The sequence below is a fragment of the Ovis canadensis genome, chromosome 8 (genome assembly GCF_042477335.2).
Source record: "Ovis canadensis isolate MfBH-ARS-UI-01 breed Bighorn chromosome 8, ARS-UI_OviCan_v2, whole genome shotgun sequence".
Classification (NCBI taxonomy): Eukaryota; Metazoa; Chordata; class Mammalia; order Artiodactyla; family Bovidae; genus Ovis; species Ovis canadensis.
Genome location: NC_091252.1, coordinates 94,348,976 through 94,368,707, shown reverse-complemented (window position 1 = coordinate 94,368,707; position 19,732 = coordinate 94,348,976). Strand labels below are relative to the sequence as shown.

The window sequence follows — 19,732 nt, the reverse complement described above, 5'->3', positions numbered from 1 at the left end:
TTCACTTCCTGACTTGTTGTGAGAGTTGGACTGTGAAGAAAGCTGAGCGCTGAAGAATTGATGCTTTTGAACTGTGGTGTTGGAGAAGACTCTTGAGAGTCTCTGGGACTGCAAGGAGATCCAACCAGTCCATCCTAAAGGAGATCAGTCCTGGGTGTTCATTGAAAGGACTGATGCTGAAGCTGAAACCCCAATACTTTGGCCACCTGATGCGAAGAGCTGACTCATTTGAAAAGACCCTGATGCTTGGAAAGATTGAAGGCAGGAGGAGAAGGGGATGACAGAAGATGAGATGGTTGGATGGCATCACCGACTCGATGGACATGAGTTTGAGTAAACTCCAGGAGTTGGTGACGGACAGGGAGGCCTGGTGTGCTGCAGTCCATGGGGTCACAAAGAGTCAGACATGACTGAGCAACTGAACTGAACCTGATTTGTTTTCCTGGGGGTCATGACCCTTCCAACTCATCTAACTCTCCCAAATTCTCCAGGCTGTTACCTGTGACCAAAAACATTTATATATGAGACAGGTGCTGCAGGTGGGGCAAGGGCTCAGACCAGACGAGAGATCAGAGCTAAGATTTGTGCAGCAACTCGGTCCATGACTCCGTAGGCAGCTGAGCCAGCCAGATACAAGCTGTCACTGAGGAGTAAACACACGTGTAGATACACAATCATGAAAAAAGGAAGAGCAGCTGAAGGGACAGAGGAGCAAAAGGTGAAAATGCCTGAGTAAACATTTTTATTTTATTACATTTTACAACATTTTATTAAAAAGTCTTCCTCTAGCCATGGTTTCAGAACCTATACAAGAAGCAGATTAAGTAAGATATTAGTATCTTCTGATGCTAGGCATCCGATGCAACCAACTAATCCTCTTACAGAATCCCAATGGATTACTTGTGAAATTCAAGCACGAGCTTCCTTGGCAGGGATAGATTTGGACACAAGCCCACAGGTCTCTTGGGCTTATCTGTGACTAAAGAATGGAAGGATAGAAGTACCACAGTCCTAAACCATACAGCGACAAGCACTTCTTGCGTTTGAGGCTATTTCCTTTGAGAACTAGACTGCAGCCTGATCTCCACAAACGCTTTCTGCAGAATCAGCTGTTTCATGAACAATTATTCCCTAGTAGCTTTCCTAATGGCTCCCTGTCCACACAAATCCCAGGCTTTATGAGAAGGACCATTTATGGGTGTTACTGTCTAAGGCAGAGGTTAGCAGATCTTGCTTGCTATGTCTCTGCCTTCATTAGGGCCAACTCAGGGTAGCCTGACTCACAGGAACCAAAGGAATTTCTCCCCCAGTGACTCAATCAGAATTTGGCTATGAAAACTTCTTGGCACATTTTCAGAGCCCAGCAAGAGACTGACAGTTTTAAATTTCTCTGGTAGAATCACAACTTGCCTCTTTAAAACTCTTTCAGTCAATTGATAAATACATCTCAGAAAGCAAAATCCAGGGATGGTGGAGGGAACAAAAAAGTCTGGAGTCAGAGACCTGAGTTCTGCATCTGACTTTCCACTCACTCTGCCCGGGGACCACTGTAATTATAAACACCAAGCACGTGGTACCGCTCTTAATAAACTGCTGGAGGTTGCAGCATCCATTTCATAGCCTTGAACTCCGCTAATGCTGTCATTTCATTAGCAAAAGAGAAAACTGTTGAAAAGCACTTTGCAAATTCTAGCATGCAAATGTTCAATAGTGCGATGAACGGAGGACCCTAATGGAAAGAAAGTTTGACCTTATCACTATTAGCAAGCAGTGAGCCAAACAGGCCTGCTAGACCGCATCTTTACTTTGCATTCAAATTACTCGCACCTGCAGGTCGGTAAGCTGTCACATCCATGCTTTATATTCCAAGAGAAGTCAGCATGGTGTTCCCAGAAATTGCTAAATGTATTTCCACCGTTCAGCGAACAAGAGGTAGAAAATTCGTCTGCATGCCAGGATTCTTCCAATGCTTTAAAACACACCCCTCCCAGGCAGACCTGCTCTCTAACCAGCACCCTGATGGCAAGGAAGCTTCAAGAAAGTCTTGGTGGTTTATCAGACAGACGAACTACAAAAACTCCAAATGAAGAAGCCAAATAATGTAAAACCAAGCATCAACTTAATTTCTTTGTACTAGCTTGTCTAATCACTTGGCAATTCCCAGCTAAAATGGTCCTATGCACCTATACAGTTGAAAAAAAATTTTTTTACTTCAAATAATCTTATATCTAAGGCAGTTTTAGTTACAAAGCAAAATAATGTGTTTTTTTTGTTTGTTTCTACCAACCAGCTCAGCTGATCTGATTTCAACGTTCTTACAGGAAAAAAAGACTGATCGTTGTGATTAAATCCTAGGTAACTAGGAGAGAAGTCGGAATCAAGATAAGGTAGAGGAATGATTTTAATCAAGTGGCTGCCACAGCTTCCTGCAAAACAGGAATAACTCTACTTGGCCGCTGAGAGGAGGCAGGTCCCCTCTGTGTTAAATTCAGCGCCGTATCCACAGCCCCAAGCACAACTTAGAGACACAGTGGGGCCGGTGAATAAACGTGTGGACTGGTGAATAAATGAACATCCCCACCCCTGCAGGCAGCATCCTGAGAACTGAAGGGATAAGATGGGACTAACACAGATGGAGCCCCAGTGGCACCAAGGTCTGACGTTTGTCACGCTTTCTGAATGTGTAGGGGCAGGGGTCACAAAGTCAGGCACCAAGCAGAAACTAGACGAAGAGAGAGGGTGAAAGATGAGACAAGAGGGCGGGCTAGGCGCTATGGTGAGCTGGAGGACCCATGCCCTACTTTAAGGCATTAAAAGGGTAAATATTAGACACTGAGCAGGACAACAAAATAAAGCCCGTGGGCTCTTTGCTGCCTGTTGGCCATGAGTTTGCAGTCCCTGGTTTGTTACATCAGGAAATGAGTCAGTGAAATAATTCTACTGCAGCTGGACAGTGCTGCACTCCTTAAAGCCTGGAAAACGGAAACCAGGTTAAACACTCTGTACCACCCTGTTTTCCCTATAAGATCTAAGAATCGGCTCCACCACCACTTCACAAAGACAAGGAGCAAGGGCTCTGTTGGCAACCCCTCAACCTGGTGGTCTGAAGACAACGCAGAACCTCTGACAAAAGGCCCCAGGCAGGAGAAAGAATGGCAGGCCAGGAATGGCTACTCAAGGTATATCACTGCAGGAACCAAGGGAAGTTTCAGAAAGCAGCCGTCTTCAAAGGCATTTAAGACCCAACTCTTAGGAAAAAGGGGGCTTCTCTGGTGGCTCAGACAGTAAAGAATCTGTCTGCAGTGCAGAAGATCTGGGTTTGATCCCTGGGTTGGGATGATCCCCTGGAGAAGGGAATGGCTATCCTGTGGGTTGCAAAGAGTCGAACACGACTGAGAAACTAACACTCTCTTTCCTTCTTTTCTATGAAAAAGAAACAGAAAGACTTAAGGAAAAGCCAACAAGAGACAACACACTACAATCAAGGAAGATTTAGAAAACAACAATGCAAAGCAAGCTGTTTTACCAACAGGAAAGGGCGGAATTGAGAAGCTGGAGGGTTGAATTAATGACGCTGACTCAGTAAGGATGCCTTCCCATAACGTGAGAGAAAAAGACAGTAAACCCTGAAGGATAAGGAATATAAAGGGAAGAGAGAGAGCAAGGCCAACCTAAGTTATTCCCGAATAAGCCACGCCAAGCAGCATTAAAGAATAGTCAGAGCTGACCAAAGAAAATGTTACTGAGTCAAAACACAAGCAAACCCTCACCTCACACCCATTAGTAACTGCCATTAAAAAAAAATTAAAAAACCCAGAAGACAACAAGTGAAAAAACTGGAACCCTTGTGCACTGTTGGTGGAAAAGGGAAACGGCTCAGCTGTTGGAGACTGTATGGTGGGTCTCAAAAAATTAAACACAGAAATACCATGTGACTCAGCAGCCCCACTTCTGGGAATACACCTGGAAGAACTGAAAGCAGAGCCTCAAAGAGATGTTTGCACACCCACTATTCACAACAGCCAAAGGGCAGAAGCAGCCCAAGCATCCATCAGCAGATGAACAGACAAAATGTGATACACACGCACTCAAGAATGTGAGGGCAGCCTTAAGAAGGAAGGAAGTCTGCAGCGTGAGCCGTGAAAAGCGTGTGCTTAGTGAAACGAGCCAGACCCAGAGACAAACACTGCGTGATTCCACCTGTGCGAGGGGCCCAGGGGAGTCAGACAGACAGAAAGACGGATGCGAGCAGAGGGGCAGGGGAGCGAGGGAAGAATAGGGAGCTGCTGAACTGAACAGAGTTTCAGTTGAGCAAGATGAAAAAGCCTGGAAGAAGGCGGTGCTGATGGTTGTACAACACGCAGGTATTACCAGGTTGGTTTCCCTGACGTGCAGTGAGCTGAGACGCTGAGGTCTGCAGCAAAGCGACGGTTTATTCGCAAGGCAGACCAGTGCAGAGAGAGGGAGCAGGCCTCAGACCCACCTCCCAGACGCAAGGGGTTCAAAGCACTGATGTGATGAAGACTTAAGCGGCAGGGCGGTCTGGGCGTGGAGAGCGTGGGGAAGGGTGACTGGGAGAAGGTGGGCCTTGGCCATTGTGCCCGGGAGTGACTAGGCTCCAGGTCTCTGCTCCTGGGAAGATGGAGGCGCTCACCACCATCTGGGCTTGGAGTTTTTGCCCTCTGATCTCAAAAGGTCACGGAGAGGACCCTCACGCATGCGCAGTTGGCGGGTCGGTGGGCCTATCCAATCTTAGCCAATTAAGCTCAAACTAGAGGCCGCTGACTCCCAGTTCCTGGAAAAACAACTCACTTGGCGAACATGTCACTGTTTAGAACAAGAATGGAGGGCGTGTTGCAACCAGAAAAAGCCAACATGCAACAAAGAAGACGCAGCACAGCCATAATTAATTGAAATTTAATAAATCATCGAGGGCCTTCCCTTGTGGCACAGGGGATAAGGACCCATCTGCCAATTTGGGGAACACAGGATTCGATCCCTGGTCTGGGAAGATCCCAAATGCCACAGAGAAACTAAGCGCCTGCACCACAGCCCCTGAAGCCCGTGACCCCAGAGCCTGTGCACAACAAAAGAAGCCACCACAACTAGAGAAAGTCCATGAGCAGCAGCCAAGACCCAGAGCAGCAAAAATAAATAAACATTTTAAAACGATAACAGTGGATATGTAAGTCTCCTGGACGACCTTGATGAGTGAAGGCTGATAAAGTGGGCTTGACTAATGATTACCCACGGTTTCAAATGCCATTAAACTGTACACTTAGCCTTAGCTGTAATGGTAAATTTTATGTGAATTTCTCCACAATTAAAAATAATTAAGAAAACAACAACAACAAGCAGATCCAAGGCACAGCCAGCTCCGGGGAACTCTCCTTAACCCATGAAAATCAGTGTGGAGAGACTCCGACCCAGGAAGATATTAGAAACTGCTTTCAATTACAAGAATGCAGAAAAAAACCAATATGCTTCTACTACCTAAAATCCAGATGATCAATAAAGAAAAATAAAGCTAGTTTCCAGTGTGTCTGTTACAGTAGATTCCAAAGGACAATGATAACACATTAAATGAACTTAAAGATGGAAAGTTGGAATCTGAGATTTTAAAACCCAGTGAAGTCCTACTGCTATGCTGAAAATGGATAGCTGACAACGACCTGCTGTATAGCACAGGGAACTCTGCTCAAAGTTGTCTGGCAGCCTGGATGGGAGGGGAGTCTGGTGGAGAGTGGATGGATATGAATGTCTGGTTCTTCATCTGAAACTGCCACCAACTGTTTGTTAATCAGCTACACCCCAAAACAAAATAGTTTAAAAAATGAATAAAATCCAGGGAAGTCCTTACTCATGAGGAAAGGCTATCGAAGGCATCCTCAGATAGGCAATGGCTTAAAATACCCACCACCCACATGCTCTTCTGAGAAGAAAAATCTTTGAAGAGACACTTTAATTGACTGAAAATGAATCAAAATAAAGAAACCCCAAATTGGGAAATCAAGGTCTCAGAGATATCTGTATTCATGAAACAGTGCAGGAGTAGAATCATCTGAAATCAAAAAAATCTACCCATGACGTCTGTTTGGCACTGGAATGCTCTCTTGGTCTGATCTATGGATGTGGGTCTGTTATTGTGGTTCCCACGAACACATGACTGGGAAGCGCCTGCAAGCCTGTCTGGTAGCCCTCCAACCCCAGTGCCCATAACTCTCAGCTACATTTCAGCCCAGAGCTCTAGCCGAGGCAGCACTTCACCAGCACCTCGAGTGCCAGCCTGGAAAAATGGCCTCCTGGCACTGACCTTCCTGTGGGGTGAAAAGGTTCAGCTGAACTGAGTGAGTGACAACTTCAACTCTGAACTTAAGGGTACAGGAAGCTTACTCATCAAAAAAAGGTTTTTTGAAACAAGACCTGCCTTGACTGACCATAGGAGAGATAGCAACTTCAACAAAAGGAATGACACTCAAGGTATGGTGTAAATATTCCCTTTAGTAAGCACAAAATAAACTTTTCAAAAAGTACCCCACAAATTTCCACTTTTTTACTGTATGTTTGGTAACAGAAGGCTTCAAAGCCTATTAAGTCATTCGTACCCTCATTTGGCCAATGGATAAAAAGCATATGCAAGAAAAAGAAATGCAAAAAGGCAAAATGGCTGTCTGAGGAGGCCTTACAAATAGCTGAGACAAGAAGAGAAGCTAAAGGCAAAGGAGAAAAGGAAAGATATACCCACATGAATGTAGAGTTTCAAAGAATAGCAAGAAGAGATAAGAAAGCCTTCCTCAGAGATCAACGCAAAGAAATAGAGGAAAACAATAGAATGGAAAAGACTAGAGATCTCTTCAAGAAAATTAGAGATACCAAGGGAACTTTTCATGCAAAGATGGGCACAATAAAGGACAGAAATGGTATGGACCTAACAGAAGCAGAAGATATTAAGAAGAGGTGGCAAGAATACACAGAAGAACTATACAAAATAGATCTTCATGACCCAGAAAACCATGATGGTGTGATCACTCACCTAGAGCCAGGCATCCTGGAATGTGAAGTCAAGTGGGCCTTAGGAAGCATCACTACGAACAAAGCTAGTGAAGGTGATGGAATTCCAGTTGAGCTATTTCAAATCCTGAAAGATGATGCTGTGAAAGTGCTGCACTCAATATGCCAGCAAATTTGGAAAACTCAACAGTGGTCACAAGACTGGAAAAGGTCAGTTTTCATTCCAATCCCAAGGAAAGGCAATGCCAAAGAATGCTCAAACTACCGCACAATTGCACTCATCTCACACGGTAGCAAAGTAATGCTCAAAATTCTCCAAGCCAGGTTTCAACAGTTCGTGAACAGTGAACTCCCTGATGTTCAAGCTGGTTTTAGAAAGGCAGAGGAACCATAGATAAAATTGCCAACATCTGTTGGATCATCAGGAAAGCAAGAGAGTTCCAGAAAAACATTTGCTTTACTGACTACACCAAAGCCTTTGATTGTGTGGATCACAACAAGCTGTGGAAAATTCTTAGAAGACATGGGAATACCAGACCACCTGACCTGCCTCCTGAGAAATCTGTATGCAGGTCAAGAAGCAACAGTTAGAACTGGACATGGAACAACAGACTGGTTCCAAAGAGGAAAAGGAGTACGTCAAGGCTGTATATTGTCATTCTGCTTATTTAATTTCCATGCAGAGTACATCATGCAAAATGCTGGGCTGGATGAAGCACAAACTGGAATTAAGATTGCCAGAAGAAATATAAGTAATCTCAGATATGCAGATCAAGCCACCCTTATGGCAGAAAGTGAAGAGGAACTAAAGAGACTTTTGATGAAAGTGAAAGAGGAGAGTGAAAAAGTTGACTTAAAACTCAATATTCAGAAAACTAAGATCATGGCATCTGGTCCCATCACTTCATGGCAAATAGATGGGGAAATAATGGAAACAGTAAGAGACTATATTTTTGGGCTCCAAAATCACTACAGATGGTGACTGCAGCCATGAAATTAAGACACTTGCTCCTTGGAAGAAAGGGTATCTCCAAACTAGACAGCATATTATAAAGCAGAGATATTACTTTGCCAACAACGGTCCGTTAAGTCAAAGCTATGGTTATTCCAGTAGTCACGTACGGATGTGTGGAGAAGGAAATGGCAACCCACTCCAGTATTCTTGCCTGGAGAATCCCATGGATGGGGAAGCCTGCTGGGCTTCAGTTCATGGGACAGCAAAGAGTCAGACACGACTGAAGCAACTAAGCAGCCGTGGATGTGAGAGATGGACCATAAAGAAGGCTGAGCGCCGGAGAATTGATGCTTTTGAACTGGGGTGTTGGAGAAGACTCTTGAGAGTCCCTTGGACTGCAAGGAGACCAAACCAGTCAATCCTAAAGGAGATCAGTCCTAAATATTCATTGGAAGGACTGACGTTGAAGCTGAAACTCCAATAGTTTGAGTCAGCACTCATCCCCATGGTATTCCTTGTCCCTGACTGTGTTCATTTCCCTCTCTAATCCTGACCATCTTCCAGAAACGCTCCCACCGGGTGCTCTGGGAAGTCACCTTGAGCCAGCTTAGTCCCCCGCCCCCTCCCCTGAGCCCCCACGGGTCCTGAGCAGAAAACCTGCCCGGCAGGCAGGACCCTCAGCTGTCTCCTGGACCCTCAGCCCAAGCCTAAGGCCAGCGCTGCTCACAGGCCCTCTGCGCTGACTGCAGCAGTCTGAACACTGGTTTTGCTTTCTTTAAAACTGCTACCCTAGATTTTCTTTTTGCTTGATTTTAAAACCTATGTTTTCCTCCTGTTCCCACAACAAATCCACTTCTTGAGGGATGGGTCTCAGGCTGAAGAAGAAGCAGGGAGAGGAGAAATGATTGGGGTTGAAAACCTGTCCAGGTCCCAGTTAAGACTGTCAAAGACTCTTACACTTCACCAAGCCTTTTCTTTGGTTTGACCCCCCAAGACTGGACGGCAGCCCAGAGTGGACAAAACTAGAGAGGGCAGAGAGCTTTGAAGAAAGGAAGCAAAGAGAAGGAGGGGAGGTTGGCATAAATTAGTTAGCTCTCTAGCCGTATGATTTCCTGCGTCCGTTCTCTCAGAGCAATGCAATTATCTCTTGTATTTTGAAAAGCATCCTTATTTCGACACCAGGAAGCTGGGGTTTTAGAAATCACACTTCAGGAGCTTAGAGGGGTTCAGTTACAATGCCCCAGGGCACAGTGCTCTCCAGGGTTGAGATTTCAACAGGGCCCCCTTCCTGGGAGGTTGCCTCAGCCCCTGTCCTCCTGTTTTGATTTTAAGTTTCCAGTTAACCACTAAAGGGGCTTCCCTTGTGGCTCAGCTGGTAAAGAATCTGCCTGCAATGTGGGAGACCTGGGTTCGACCCCTGCATTGGAAAGATCCCCTGGAGAAGGGAAAGGCTACCCACTCCAGTATCCTGGCCTGGAGACTATAGAGTCCATGGGGTTGCAAAGAGTCAGACACGACTGAGCAACTTTCACTTTCACTTTGAGACTTCCCTAGTGGCTCAGATGATAAAGCGTCTGCCTACAATGCGGGAGACCCGGGTTCAATCCCTGGGTTGGGAAGATCCTCTGGAGACAGAAATGGCACCCCACTCCAGTACTCTTGCCTGGAAAATCCCATGGACAGAGGAGCCTGGTAAGCTACAGTCCATGGGGTCGCAAAGAGTCGGACACGACTTGGCGACTTCGCTTTACTCACTTTAACCACTAAAAGAAGTGCTGAAGAATTTACTACCTGGTGACACAGTGTTCATCATCAGTGTTTATCAACTCACTACATATGGTTAGCTGACAAGGGTCTTAGGACCTTCCCTCCTCTCTCAAGAGCCCAGGACCTGCTTGAGCACAAGTGCACCCAGGGCTGGCTCACAGGAATTCTTTCTCTTCCCCTCTCAAGCTAAGAAAAACCTGAAGGGTGCTGGCTTTGACAGACAGGAAACTTGATACGTTTGGAGGTGACTCTCACCATGTGGATGTGACGTGACACGCTGTTTCAGAGAGGGGTGCTTAGGAGCAAGGCAATCTGGTTGAACGACCTGTCTTTGAATGAGTGATTGAAATACATTAAGCCTCGCAAAGCAAGGGGAAGTTTAAGGACATTGATGTCAGGATGCTTATAAACACAATCCACCCGACTCAAGGGGCGAGAAAAACCCCACCAGTGTGCCCTCACCGTGTAATCACCTCACAGTCTCCCCAGGCACGCGCGCACCTAAGCAACATTTAGAAGTCGTTTTCAAATCTCAGTCTCACATTATTCTCCTAGATTCACACCAGACAAACATTTCTGCTCCTCATGAGTTCTGTGATGGGCTTGTGCACACTCCCCCATGACAAGTAGGAACACTCCCTGGGTTTTCCAGGAATTGATGAACAGCCCATTCTTGCTTCGAACAGCATGAGATCAAGCCATCCTAAGTCGCGTCAGTCGTGTCCGACTCTGTGCGACCCCATAGGCGGCAGCCCACCAGGCTCCCACATCCCTGGGATTCTCCAGGCAAGAACACTGGAGTGGGCTGCCATTTCCTTCTCCAATGCAGGAAAGTGAAAAGTGAAAGTGAAGTCGCTCAGTTGTGTCCGACTCTTTGAGACCCCATGGACTGCAGCCTACCAGCCTCCTTTGTCCATGGGATTTTCCAGGCAAGAGTACTGGAGTGGGGTGCCATCACCTTCTCTGATCAAGCCATATACGTTCTTTATCATTTTCAAGAAGAGTATTTCAAAAACACCAATTCCATGTTTAAAATATTTTAAAATCTCAAAACATCAAAAGATTAGAATAAATGTAGATTTAGTCTATTACTAATGGAAACCATAACCGCTTCTTTAGTGGAGCATCAATACAGGTCAACTTTCTTCCTTCAAAAAGGCGTTAATAAAGCTCCACGGGACACTCTAATATTCCTTATATTACAATTCACTCCACTTCTCCTCAAAGAGATAAATTAAGCTCTAAGAAAACTAACAAAACTAACTAGTTAAGAAATTAAAGGGAACCTTAACTGCTGATCGTTAGCCATTACACTCCAGTGTTCTTGCCTGGAGAATCCCGGGGATGGAGGAACCTGGTGGGCTGCTATCTATGGGGTCACACAGAATCGGACATGACTGAAGCGACTTAGTAGCAGCAGCAATTACAAACTTTTGTAAATTAAAGACAAAACTTTTTTTCATATAGCAAAATGTGTTTTTGAGTTACAATAATTTCCATGTCTAGAAAGGCAGCTCCATATTAAGAATTCTCTGAACAATTTCCTATTAAGTTTGAAGAATGACAGCTGTCTTTAGCGGTGGTTGGTCCTGGACCATCTCTGAGGCCTTCCAGCCATCCTTGCCCCACCGCCCCGCCCACCTTATCCGGCCACACCCATCCCGGCCGGCCCCGCCCATCCTCACCTGTCCTCGAAGCACACAGTGCACTTCCAGGCGCGGGTCCTCCTCAGGAACACCCGGCACTCGCTGCACACGCGGTGGCTGCAGCCCTGACACACGGCGCCCCGGTTCAGCAGGAGCCCCAGCGTCTGCCGGCAGCGGGCACAGGACTTCTCTTTGTACTCCTGGCTCACGCTCTTCGCGCCTTTCCACCTGAGATGCTGCAAGCGTGTCTTCAGTTTCCTGTGGCCCAGAGAGTTAAGTGGTAAGAGACAACTGAGCCGAAGGACAGAAGCCAGCCAAACTCCTACGAGGCAGGGCCTCAACAGTATGGAGACAGAGAAGGGGCTTTGCATTCCCGCACCCCCGGGTTCTAACAGCTGTGTGAACCAGGATCTCCTGCCATCTTTCAGAGCAGAGGCTCAGAGGTTTTCTCAGCTGTGAAAGCCTTACCTCCCAGGGTGGCTGTGAGGATGAAATGGCAAAGCATAAACACTCTGCCTGGCACGGAGGAGTCGGCTGCTGACTTTGTTCTAGGTTCATGCCTTGTGCGCAAATGGCATCATAATGGTAAAGAAAAACATCGAAAGAAGAGGGAAAATGCAGGAAAATGGCATCAATTCTAACATTCAAGACAGGGAGTGATGTGTAAGCATACAGCATACCCGTCTGCTGTTGTTATAAGTGCCCCAATAAAGTTATTTAACTGATGCTATAGTTTTGCTACTATTTTTTAGGTGGTTGGTTACTTTTAGTTCCTGTCCCTCCCGGGAAGATAGCCCTAGTGCAAATGTGTCAGTAGCTCAATCATGTTTGACTCTCTGCGACCCCATGGACTGTAGCCCGCCAGGCTCCTTTGTCCATGGGATTCTCCAGGCAAGAATACTGGGGTAGATTGTCATGCCCTCCTCCAGGGGTCTTCCTGTCCCAGTGATGGAACCCAGGCCTCCCGCATTGCAGGTGGATTCTTTACCATCCGGGTCACCAGGGAAGACCCCTCTTAGTGCAAAGGGATATTACATTGGACCATAAAACATACCATTAGCCAGAATACTCTTTTATGGAGTATGACTATCTCTGTCACTTTTAGAATAGAGAAGCTAATCCCGAGAAACAACTTTCAGTATCCTTGGAACAAAATATCCACGTTACTTTGTTGACATTCAAAACGATGCTTCTAAGTCACTGAAAGATCTTCCATCACCAAAGAAAACTCTATTTTGCTCACTGTATTTTTTTTTTTAGTGGAAGAAAGTGTAAGTACACTTGGAAAGCTTTGGGATTACAAAGGAGGGTAGAAAAGGAACATTGTTCCTTTCAGTTCACCCAGAAATTTCCCCTCCTTCCTCAAACATTGGGTGGTCCAAAGATTTATTTTATATGTTTGTTTTTCTTGGCAGACTCTGAAAAAGAATTCTTCCATTAAAAACACAATGAGATCAAAAGCCTATCCCATTTATTTTCTAGACCTCACATTCTTCATAAACATCAATAAACAAAGCATCGTTATATTAAAGATGGATCTTGACAGCTAACAAGAGGCACGCTGCTGATAGCCTAGCCCTGCTCTGTTAAGTGTTAAACTAATGGCAAACAGCCCGTGCCATTCAGAGACAGAGTGAGAAGGTGTTCTCTGTTGACAAATGAGTCTGGGAGCAGGCTGGGCAGGTTCAGACTTCATGCTCCCTGTTTCTTCAGAGCTGGCTGGCAAGCAAAAGTAAGCAAAGAGAAGGCTCGGAATGGACGCCAGCAGATCTGCTGTTTCTAAGCTGCTTTCTTTGCGCCTTCAATTACCACCAAAAATAATTTAGGAAAACCCTTAGCCAGAGGGCTTTCCCTTGAAAGGGTGTATGGGAAGTCTGAAGGTTTCCCTTGAACGATTCCTGCAAAGCAGGCAAATGGACAGGCAGAAAGACAACCAACTTATCACACAAAGGCATTGTTTTAAGTGGGGAAAAAGGCATTCTTTCCCTGACCATCCCGAAGCTTAGTGACTCAGCAAAGGTTACCTCCACCCACAGCCCTTGCTTCAGACTCTTGTCAGACAAGAGGCTGAATGGGGAGCAAATGGCACTGGCTAAGCAAGCAGCAAGACGCCAAGGAGAGATGGCCTCCAAGAGAAAAAGCCAAGAAACGCAAAGAATTCCACCATCTGCAGGACTGCCTACCGTATCCTCTCTGCCTCCGTGTTTTGAACCTCCCGGTCCCGGTACAAAACCTGGAGGATCACTTCGCGTTCCGATTCCTGGAGGGAACCGAGGCTGACTTGGTGGGCCATTTCCATCTCTTCTCAGACCCACGTTGCAGTTCTACTCCATGGCCGTGCGCCCCAGTCCCGGAGGAGCTCAGAGTCCAGCAGCAGCCCCAAGTGCTTTTGAAAGCCCTCCCTCTCCTATTTCATTGGCAACGGTGTTGCTCGTAACTTTTCTCCTCTTTTTAACTGGGTCACTCTTCTCAGGAGAAAAAAAGTTCCAAGAAGCTCTCCCTCCGTTGGGATCATCGCTCCCAGAGCCTCATGCCATCTGCAGAGCCTTCTCCCCGGGTCCTGCTGCAGCCTCTGACATCCGGCTAAGTCAGAAGCATATCTTTTTTCTGAGGTTTTGCCAGAGATTGTTATAAATTACGCAGATAACTTCTGCATAAACAGAAGTAATGCCCAGTCTGCGGGAATTTACAAAGAGCAGTAAGAAGAGTATTCAGTGACACAGACGTTAACCTCCCCCTTCACAGGTTTACAGGTAGCACTGACGACGGTTCAAAGCCCAGACAGCTCAGTACCTGTAGAAAACACAACAAAAATAGCATCATTTTTAAGACAAAATGTTCTACAGACAGATCTTTGCATTTTTTGCCCTGATGATAATGTAAGATTTTAAATTTTATTAAATTGGCCTTCTCATGTTTCTAAAAGCCTCAAACTTCCACACTTGAATTTTTCTGATATGAATTCTGTATCCTGAGTGACTAGAGGCATGAAGGCCTATGTTTAACGTGCTATTGTTTAGTTGCTAAGTCGTGTCTGACTTTTTTGCAACCCCACTGACTGCAGCCCGCCAAGCTCTTCTGTCCATGGGCTTTCCCAGGGAAGACACTGGAATGGGTTGCCATTTCCTCCTCCAATACTGAATGTACATCATCCTAATTGAAGATACTTTAGGATATCTACAATTTCATCTGTTAACTGTAATTTTTACAATTAACTTCAAAACTCAAAAAACTGTTTCATCAATTAAGGATCTATGAAGGGATATCACCACAACCTCAATCTATCAGGTATTTATGGCCTTTAATGGTATTTAGCAATGACCTTCTGCACAGGGTCTTATTTCTGGTTAATACGAGTTGGCAGGGTCTCCACTCCTCCTACTTACTTTTTCCATCAGTAACGCTAGACACACAGCACCTTTGATCTGTTTCTTCCCTCAACCAAGATGGTATTGAATTGATAAAACATGTCAATGAAAAGCAGAAAATGCAGATCTAATTAGTGTACTTTCTATAATGCCATTTTGTTATCAAATTTACATGAATTCCTTAGTAATAAGATGTCCTTTCAATGCTTTGGAAGCTAAACTCCCTTTGTGCAGCCTCAACAGAAATTCACATTATATTAGTTTATGATCCATAGCAAATCAGTGAAAAAGAGGTTAATAGAGCCCTAAGGGATCATTCCCTTTAAGCAGAGATTCTTAACTTTTCTCTTTTAATCTCTGGTTATCTGGTGAAGCTTCTGTATTTAAATGCATAAAATAAAATACATTATAACAAAGGAAATCAATTATACTGAAATATTTTAAATTATAATAACATATGTGGCCAGGGAGGTATGAAATCTAGCAGTGATCTAACAGTGACTGTAATTTCAGAGTAGCAATGATTGCAAGCAATACTGAGATATCTGCAGCAAATGATGTGGAGACCACAAGTCTTGCTAATTCCATTGGGGTTTGTGACGAAATGCTAACCTCTAGTTACAAGTCAATGAAAATTAAGATATAAATTTTTTCACATCCAAGTTCATGGACCTATAGGCTAAGGACCCCTTGGCTTAAGGATCCTCTATTCGTCAGTTTCTCTGTTGCGGGGTGGGGCTACACTGGTGGCTCAGTGGTAAAGGCTCTGCCAGCGAGGCAAGAGACCCGGGTTTGATCCCTGGGTTGGGAAGGTCCCATGGTAAAGAATCCACCAGCGAGGCAGGAGACCCAGGTTTGATGCCTGGGTCAGGAAGGTCCCATGGAGGAGGAAGTACTGGAGCAACCCACTCCAGTATTCTTGTCTAGGAAATCCCATGGACAGAGGAGCCTCATGGGCTATAGTCCATGCAGTTGCAAAGAGTCAGACGTGACTGAGCGCACAAATTATTGTAGGATAAGGTTAAAACAGTTGGCCCACCCAAACTGCACAGGCTACATGAGGATGAGGGAAGCCCGGCTTGTCAGGGGATGGCCCTGGCCTCTGCTCTCCAGCCAAGCATTCCTGAGTGCCTGCTCCCAAAGGCCTCCCGTGTAGACGGCAGGAAAACCAAGGACTCGGGCTCCAGCCTCAGCAGGGTCAAAACCTCCTCCCTCCTAAGGTCCTGTTTCCAGGTGAACAGACGGAGCAGCAGAGCTTAGCTCCCCGAGGCTCTGAGTCTCTGGGGAAGAGGAAATGCTAGGAAACAGCTTGTAATCAAGTGCTAAGTGGGAAAGCGCCACCAGCTCCGTGAGCCTATTTCTTCTAAACGCATTCCCTGGTTTTTGTTGCTTCTCTCTCGTTTCTAGCCTATTAACCACATTACTGAGTCAAGTACTGTCCTGTCTGTCTGATTCCCAAGTATGTTAAGTGCAGGTTTTTGCACTTGGCTCAAAACACACCGTCTATGCCCTGAGCTTTCTCTCCATGTGGCCTTTGGGCTCAGGTGTCTGACCTCAGCCTTCAGTGCCACCGGGAGGCGGGACCAGTCAGCACTAGGCTGGAAATGAGAGCTCCTGGAGAGCTCAGTGTTCACTCCTGCGGGTGGCCAGGCCTTTACCCAGTCCAGACACGCAGGGTCTGGTTATTTAAAAACACTCCTGCTCTCTACCATGGAGAAGGCAATGGCACCCCACTCCAGTACTCTTGCCTGAAAAATCCCATGGACGGAGGAGCCTGGTGGGCTGCAGTCCATGGGGTCGCTAAGAGTCGGGCATGACTGAGTGACTTCATTTTCACTTTTCACTTTCATGCATTGGAGAAGGAAATGGCAGCCCACTCCAGTGTTCTTGCCTGGAGAATCCCAGGGACGGGGGAGCCTGGTGGGCTGCCGTCTATGGGGTCGCACAGAGTCAGACACGACTGAAGCGACTTAGCAGCAGCAGCAGCAGCTCTCTACCAAACCCATGCCTGTGGCCTCACAGGGGCCTCTGCAGGATTGAGTGGGCACTCTTCCTCCCCCTAGTGGCCATCCGCTGCTAGTTACAGAAAAGTCGAATGGAGTTGGTTTTCGGAATCCATCCATCAGCCATTCCTTAATTAAATATTGATCAAGCATTCAACAAGTGCCAGACACTGTTTAAGTGATTGCGGTACAGGACTTAATGACTGATAAGTTACACCCTATCCCATTTCTAACAATACGATGTACGCTCAGTTGTTGCAGTCGTGTCTGACTCTTTGCAGCCCCATGGACTGTAGCTCACCAGGCTCCTCTGTCCATGGGATTCTCCAGGCAAGAATGCTGGAGTGGGTTGCCATTTCCTACTCCAGAGGATCTTTCCAACCCAGGGATCAAACCCATGTCTCTTGCGTCTCCTGCACTGGCAACTGGATTCTTTACCACTAGGGCCACCTATAAAGCACAGAGAGGACAATTAAAATCAGAGAAACAGTAGCAGCCGGAGTGAAAAGGAGCAGACGATTTCTGCCAGGAACCTGCAGTCAAACAGTCCTGTACTTGAGCACTGCGGCTGGCCTGGTGGCTCAGAACAAAACAAAACCCCAAATCAAAGTGGTGTATATAGTTCTGATAAACCGGAAGAAAACAAAGGGATTCTCAAGGTGTCTTTAGGTCATGGAACAAAAACTTCTGCCGTGGTTTGGCAGAAGATGCAAAACTGTGCTTCATGTATCATCATTATATTGATTTCAGAGTAACTAAGGATAGAGCTTGTTGTTGTGATTGTTGTTCAGTCACCAAGTCACATCCGACTCTTTGCTACCCCATGACTGCAGCATGTCAGGCGCTCACCATCTTCTGGAGTTTGCCAAGTTCATATCCAATGAATTGGTGATGCCATCCAACCATCTTATCCTCTGTCGTCCCCTTCTCCTCCTGCCTTCAATCTTCCCCAGCATCAGGGTCTTTTCTAGTGTGTCAGCTGTTTGAATCAGGTGGCCAAAATATTGGAGCTTCAGCTTCAGCATTAGTCCTTCCAAAGAGTATTCAGGGTTGATTTCCTTTAAGATTGACTGGTTTGATCTCCTTGCTTTCCAAGGACAGACCACCAAATTTAATTCATTGAAAGCCTTTCAAATACACACCCAAACATGGTGCTTTCTGAGGTTCCCAGTTGATGAACTATAAAGCTTAGAGAATGAGAGGCATGGGTGTGCAGTGTTTATCTGAGTTTTTATTCTTGACTTTGAGAGATTTGGACTCTGGCTTCCATAAACCTTCAGTCATTCAAGTACATGCTTGATAACTACAATGAGGAAACCCTTCTATTATTGGATTGAAATGTACTTTTTTCCTTAACTTGAAGCATCTGTGTCCAAATCCTCTCTATACACGGTGACTTTTTGAATTGATGCAATCAGGACTGCATAGAGAATACCCTAGGATCATTCATGTGACGAATAGGTTCAAGGGATTAGATGTGGTAGACAGAGTGCTTGAAGAACTATGGACAGAAATTTGTAACATTGTATAGGAGGTGGTGACCAAACCCATCCCCAAGAAGAAATGCAGGAAGGCAAAGTGGTTGTCTAAGGAGGCCTTACACATAGCTGAGAAAAGAAGAGAAGCAAAAAGCATGGGAGAAAGGGAAAGATACACCCATCCGAATGTAGAATTCCAGAGAATAACAAGAAAAGATAAGAAAGCCTTCTTAAGTGAACAATGCAAAGAAATAGAGGAAAACAATAGAATGGGAAAGACTAGAGATCTCTTAAGAAAACTGGAGAGATCAAGAGAACATTTCATGCAAAGATGGGCACAATAAAGGACAGAAATGGTATGGACCGAACAGAAGCAGAAGAGATTAAGAAGAGGTGGCAAGAACACACAGAAGAATTATATAAAAAATTTTAATGACCCATGATGGTGTGGTCGCTCACCTAGAGCCAGACATCCTGGAGTGTGAAGTCAAGTGGGCCTTAGGAAGCATCACTATGAACAAAGCGAGTGGAGGTGATGGAATTCCAGCTGAGCTATTTCAAACCTTAAAAGATGATGCTGTGAAAGTGCTGTATTCAATATGCCAGCAAATTTGGAAAACTCAATATCACAGAAACCTAGGAGGATGTTTTCTCTTTGATTTCCAGTGTCCTCCCAGTGTTCCAACTGACTTGGTGGCTTAGACCTTCCACACGTTAGGGCCACAGGTGTTTCATCTTATTGGGATTCATTTAGGGTTTTCAGTGGGGGCAGTCCCATGCTTCCGTCTAGAAATTTGTGGGGTAGTTTTAGTTGTCATAGTGACAAAGAATTACCTTGCATTCCCATACAAATATTGGTTATCTTACCAGATAACTCAACTAGGAAAAAGGTATAATTATCTGATAATAGAATTTAACTCACAGAAACACAAAGTGTATTTTGCAGGGTTTTAATATACTGGGTTTTCCAGAATGAAGCTGTTGTGTAAACTGAGGGAAGACTACCTGGTTTCATTTAGAACTGCTTACCGTTTCAGCAAGTGGCATCATATAGGGCAGCGTGGCTTGTATTAATAGTATCTGAATCACTAAAGGATCTGCATTTGTAGATGCTAGTCTATAAATCAATGTGATTCTAGGTATGAGAACATCGGACAACTTCACTGTGTCTTTTAATGTAGTGTATATATATATTTTTTTAATGTAGTGTATATTGAGAGTCCCTTGGACCGCAAGGAGATCAAACCAGTCCTCCTAAAGGAAATCAGTCCTGAATATTCATTGGAAGGACTGATGCTGAAGCTGTAGCTCCAATGCTTTGGCCACCTGATGCGAAGAACTGACTCATTGGAAAAGACCCTGATGCTGGGAAAGATTGAAGGCGGGAGAAGGGGACAACGGAAGATGAGATAGTTGGATGGCATCGCCAACTCAATGGACATGAGTTTGAGCAAGCTCCAGGAGTTGGTGATGGACAGGGAAGCCTGGTGTGCTGCAGTCCATG

The 19,732-nt window shown here is 45.5% G+C and overlaps 1 protein-coding gene across 28 annotated transcripts in view; it reads right to left on the bottom strand.

Moving 5' to 3' along the window:
• Nucleotides 1-19,732, bottom strand: part of SYTL3 (synaptotagmin like 3) — a 98,002-nt gene that overhangs the window by 65,198 nt on the left and 13,072 nt on the right. For 23 of the 28 annotated variants that reach the window (XM_069598818.1, XM_069598819.1, XM_069598828.1 and 20 more), the window contains exons 2-3: nucleotides 13,563-14,172; nucleotides 11,419-11,637 (exon numbers count right to left, since the gene is read on the bottom strand). In XM_069598818.1, the coding sequence (XP_069454919.1) occupies nucleotides 11,419-11,637; nucleotides 13,563-13,678 (335 nt within the window). In that variant the 5' untranslated portion in view covers nucleotides 13,679-14,172. Of the gene's footprint in view, nucleotides 1-11,418; nucleotides 11,638-13,562; nucleotides 14,173-17,051; nucleotides 17,201-19,732 lie in introns of all 28 variants that reach the window. The other 5 variants (XM_069598820.1, XM_069598824.1, XM_069598811.1 and 2 more) reach the window with 1 other exon arrangement.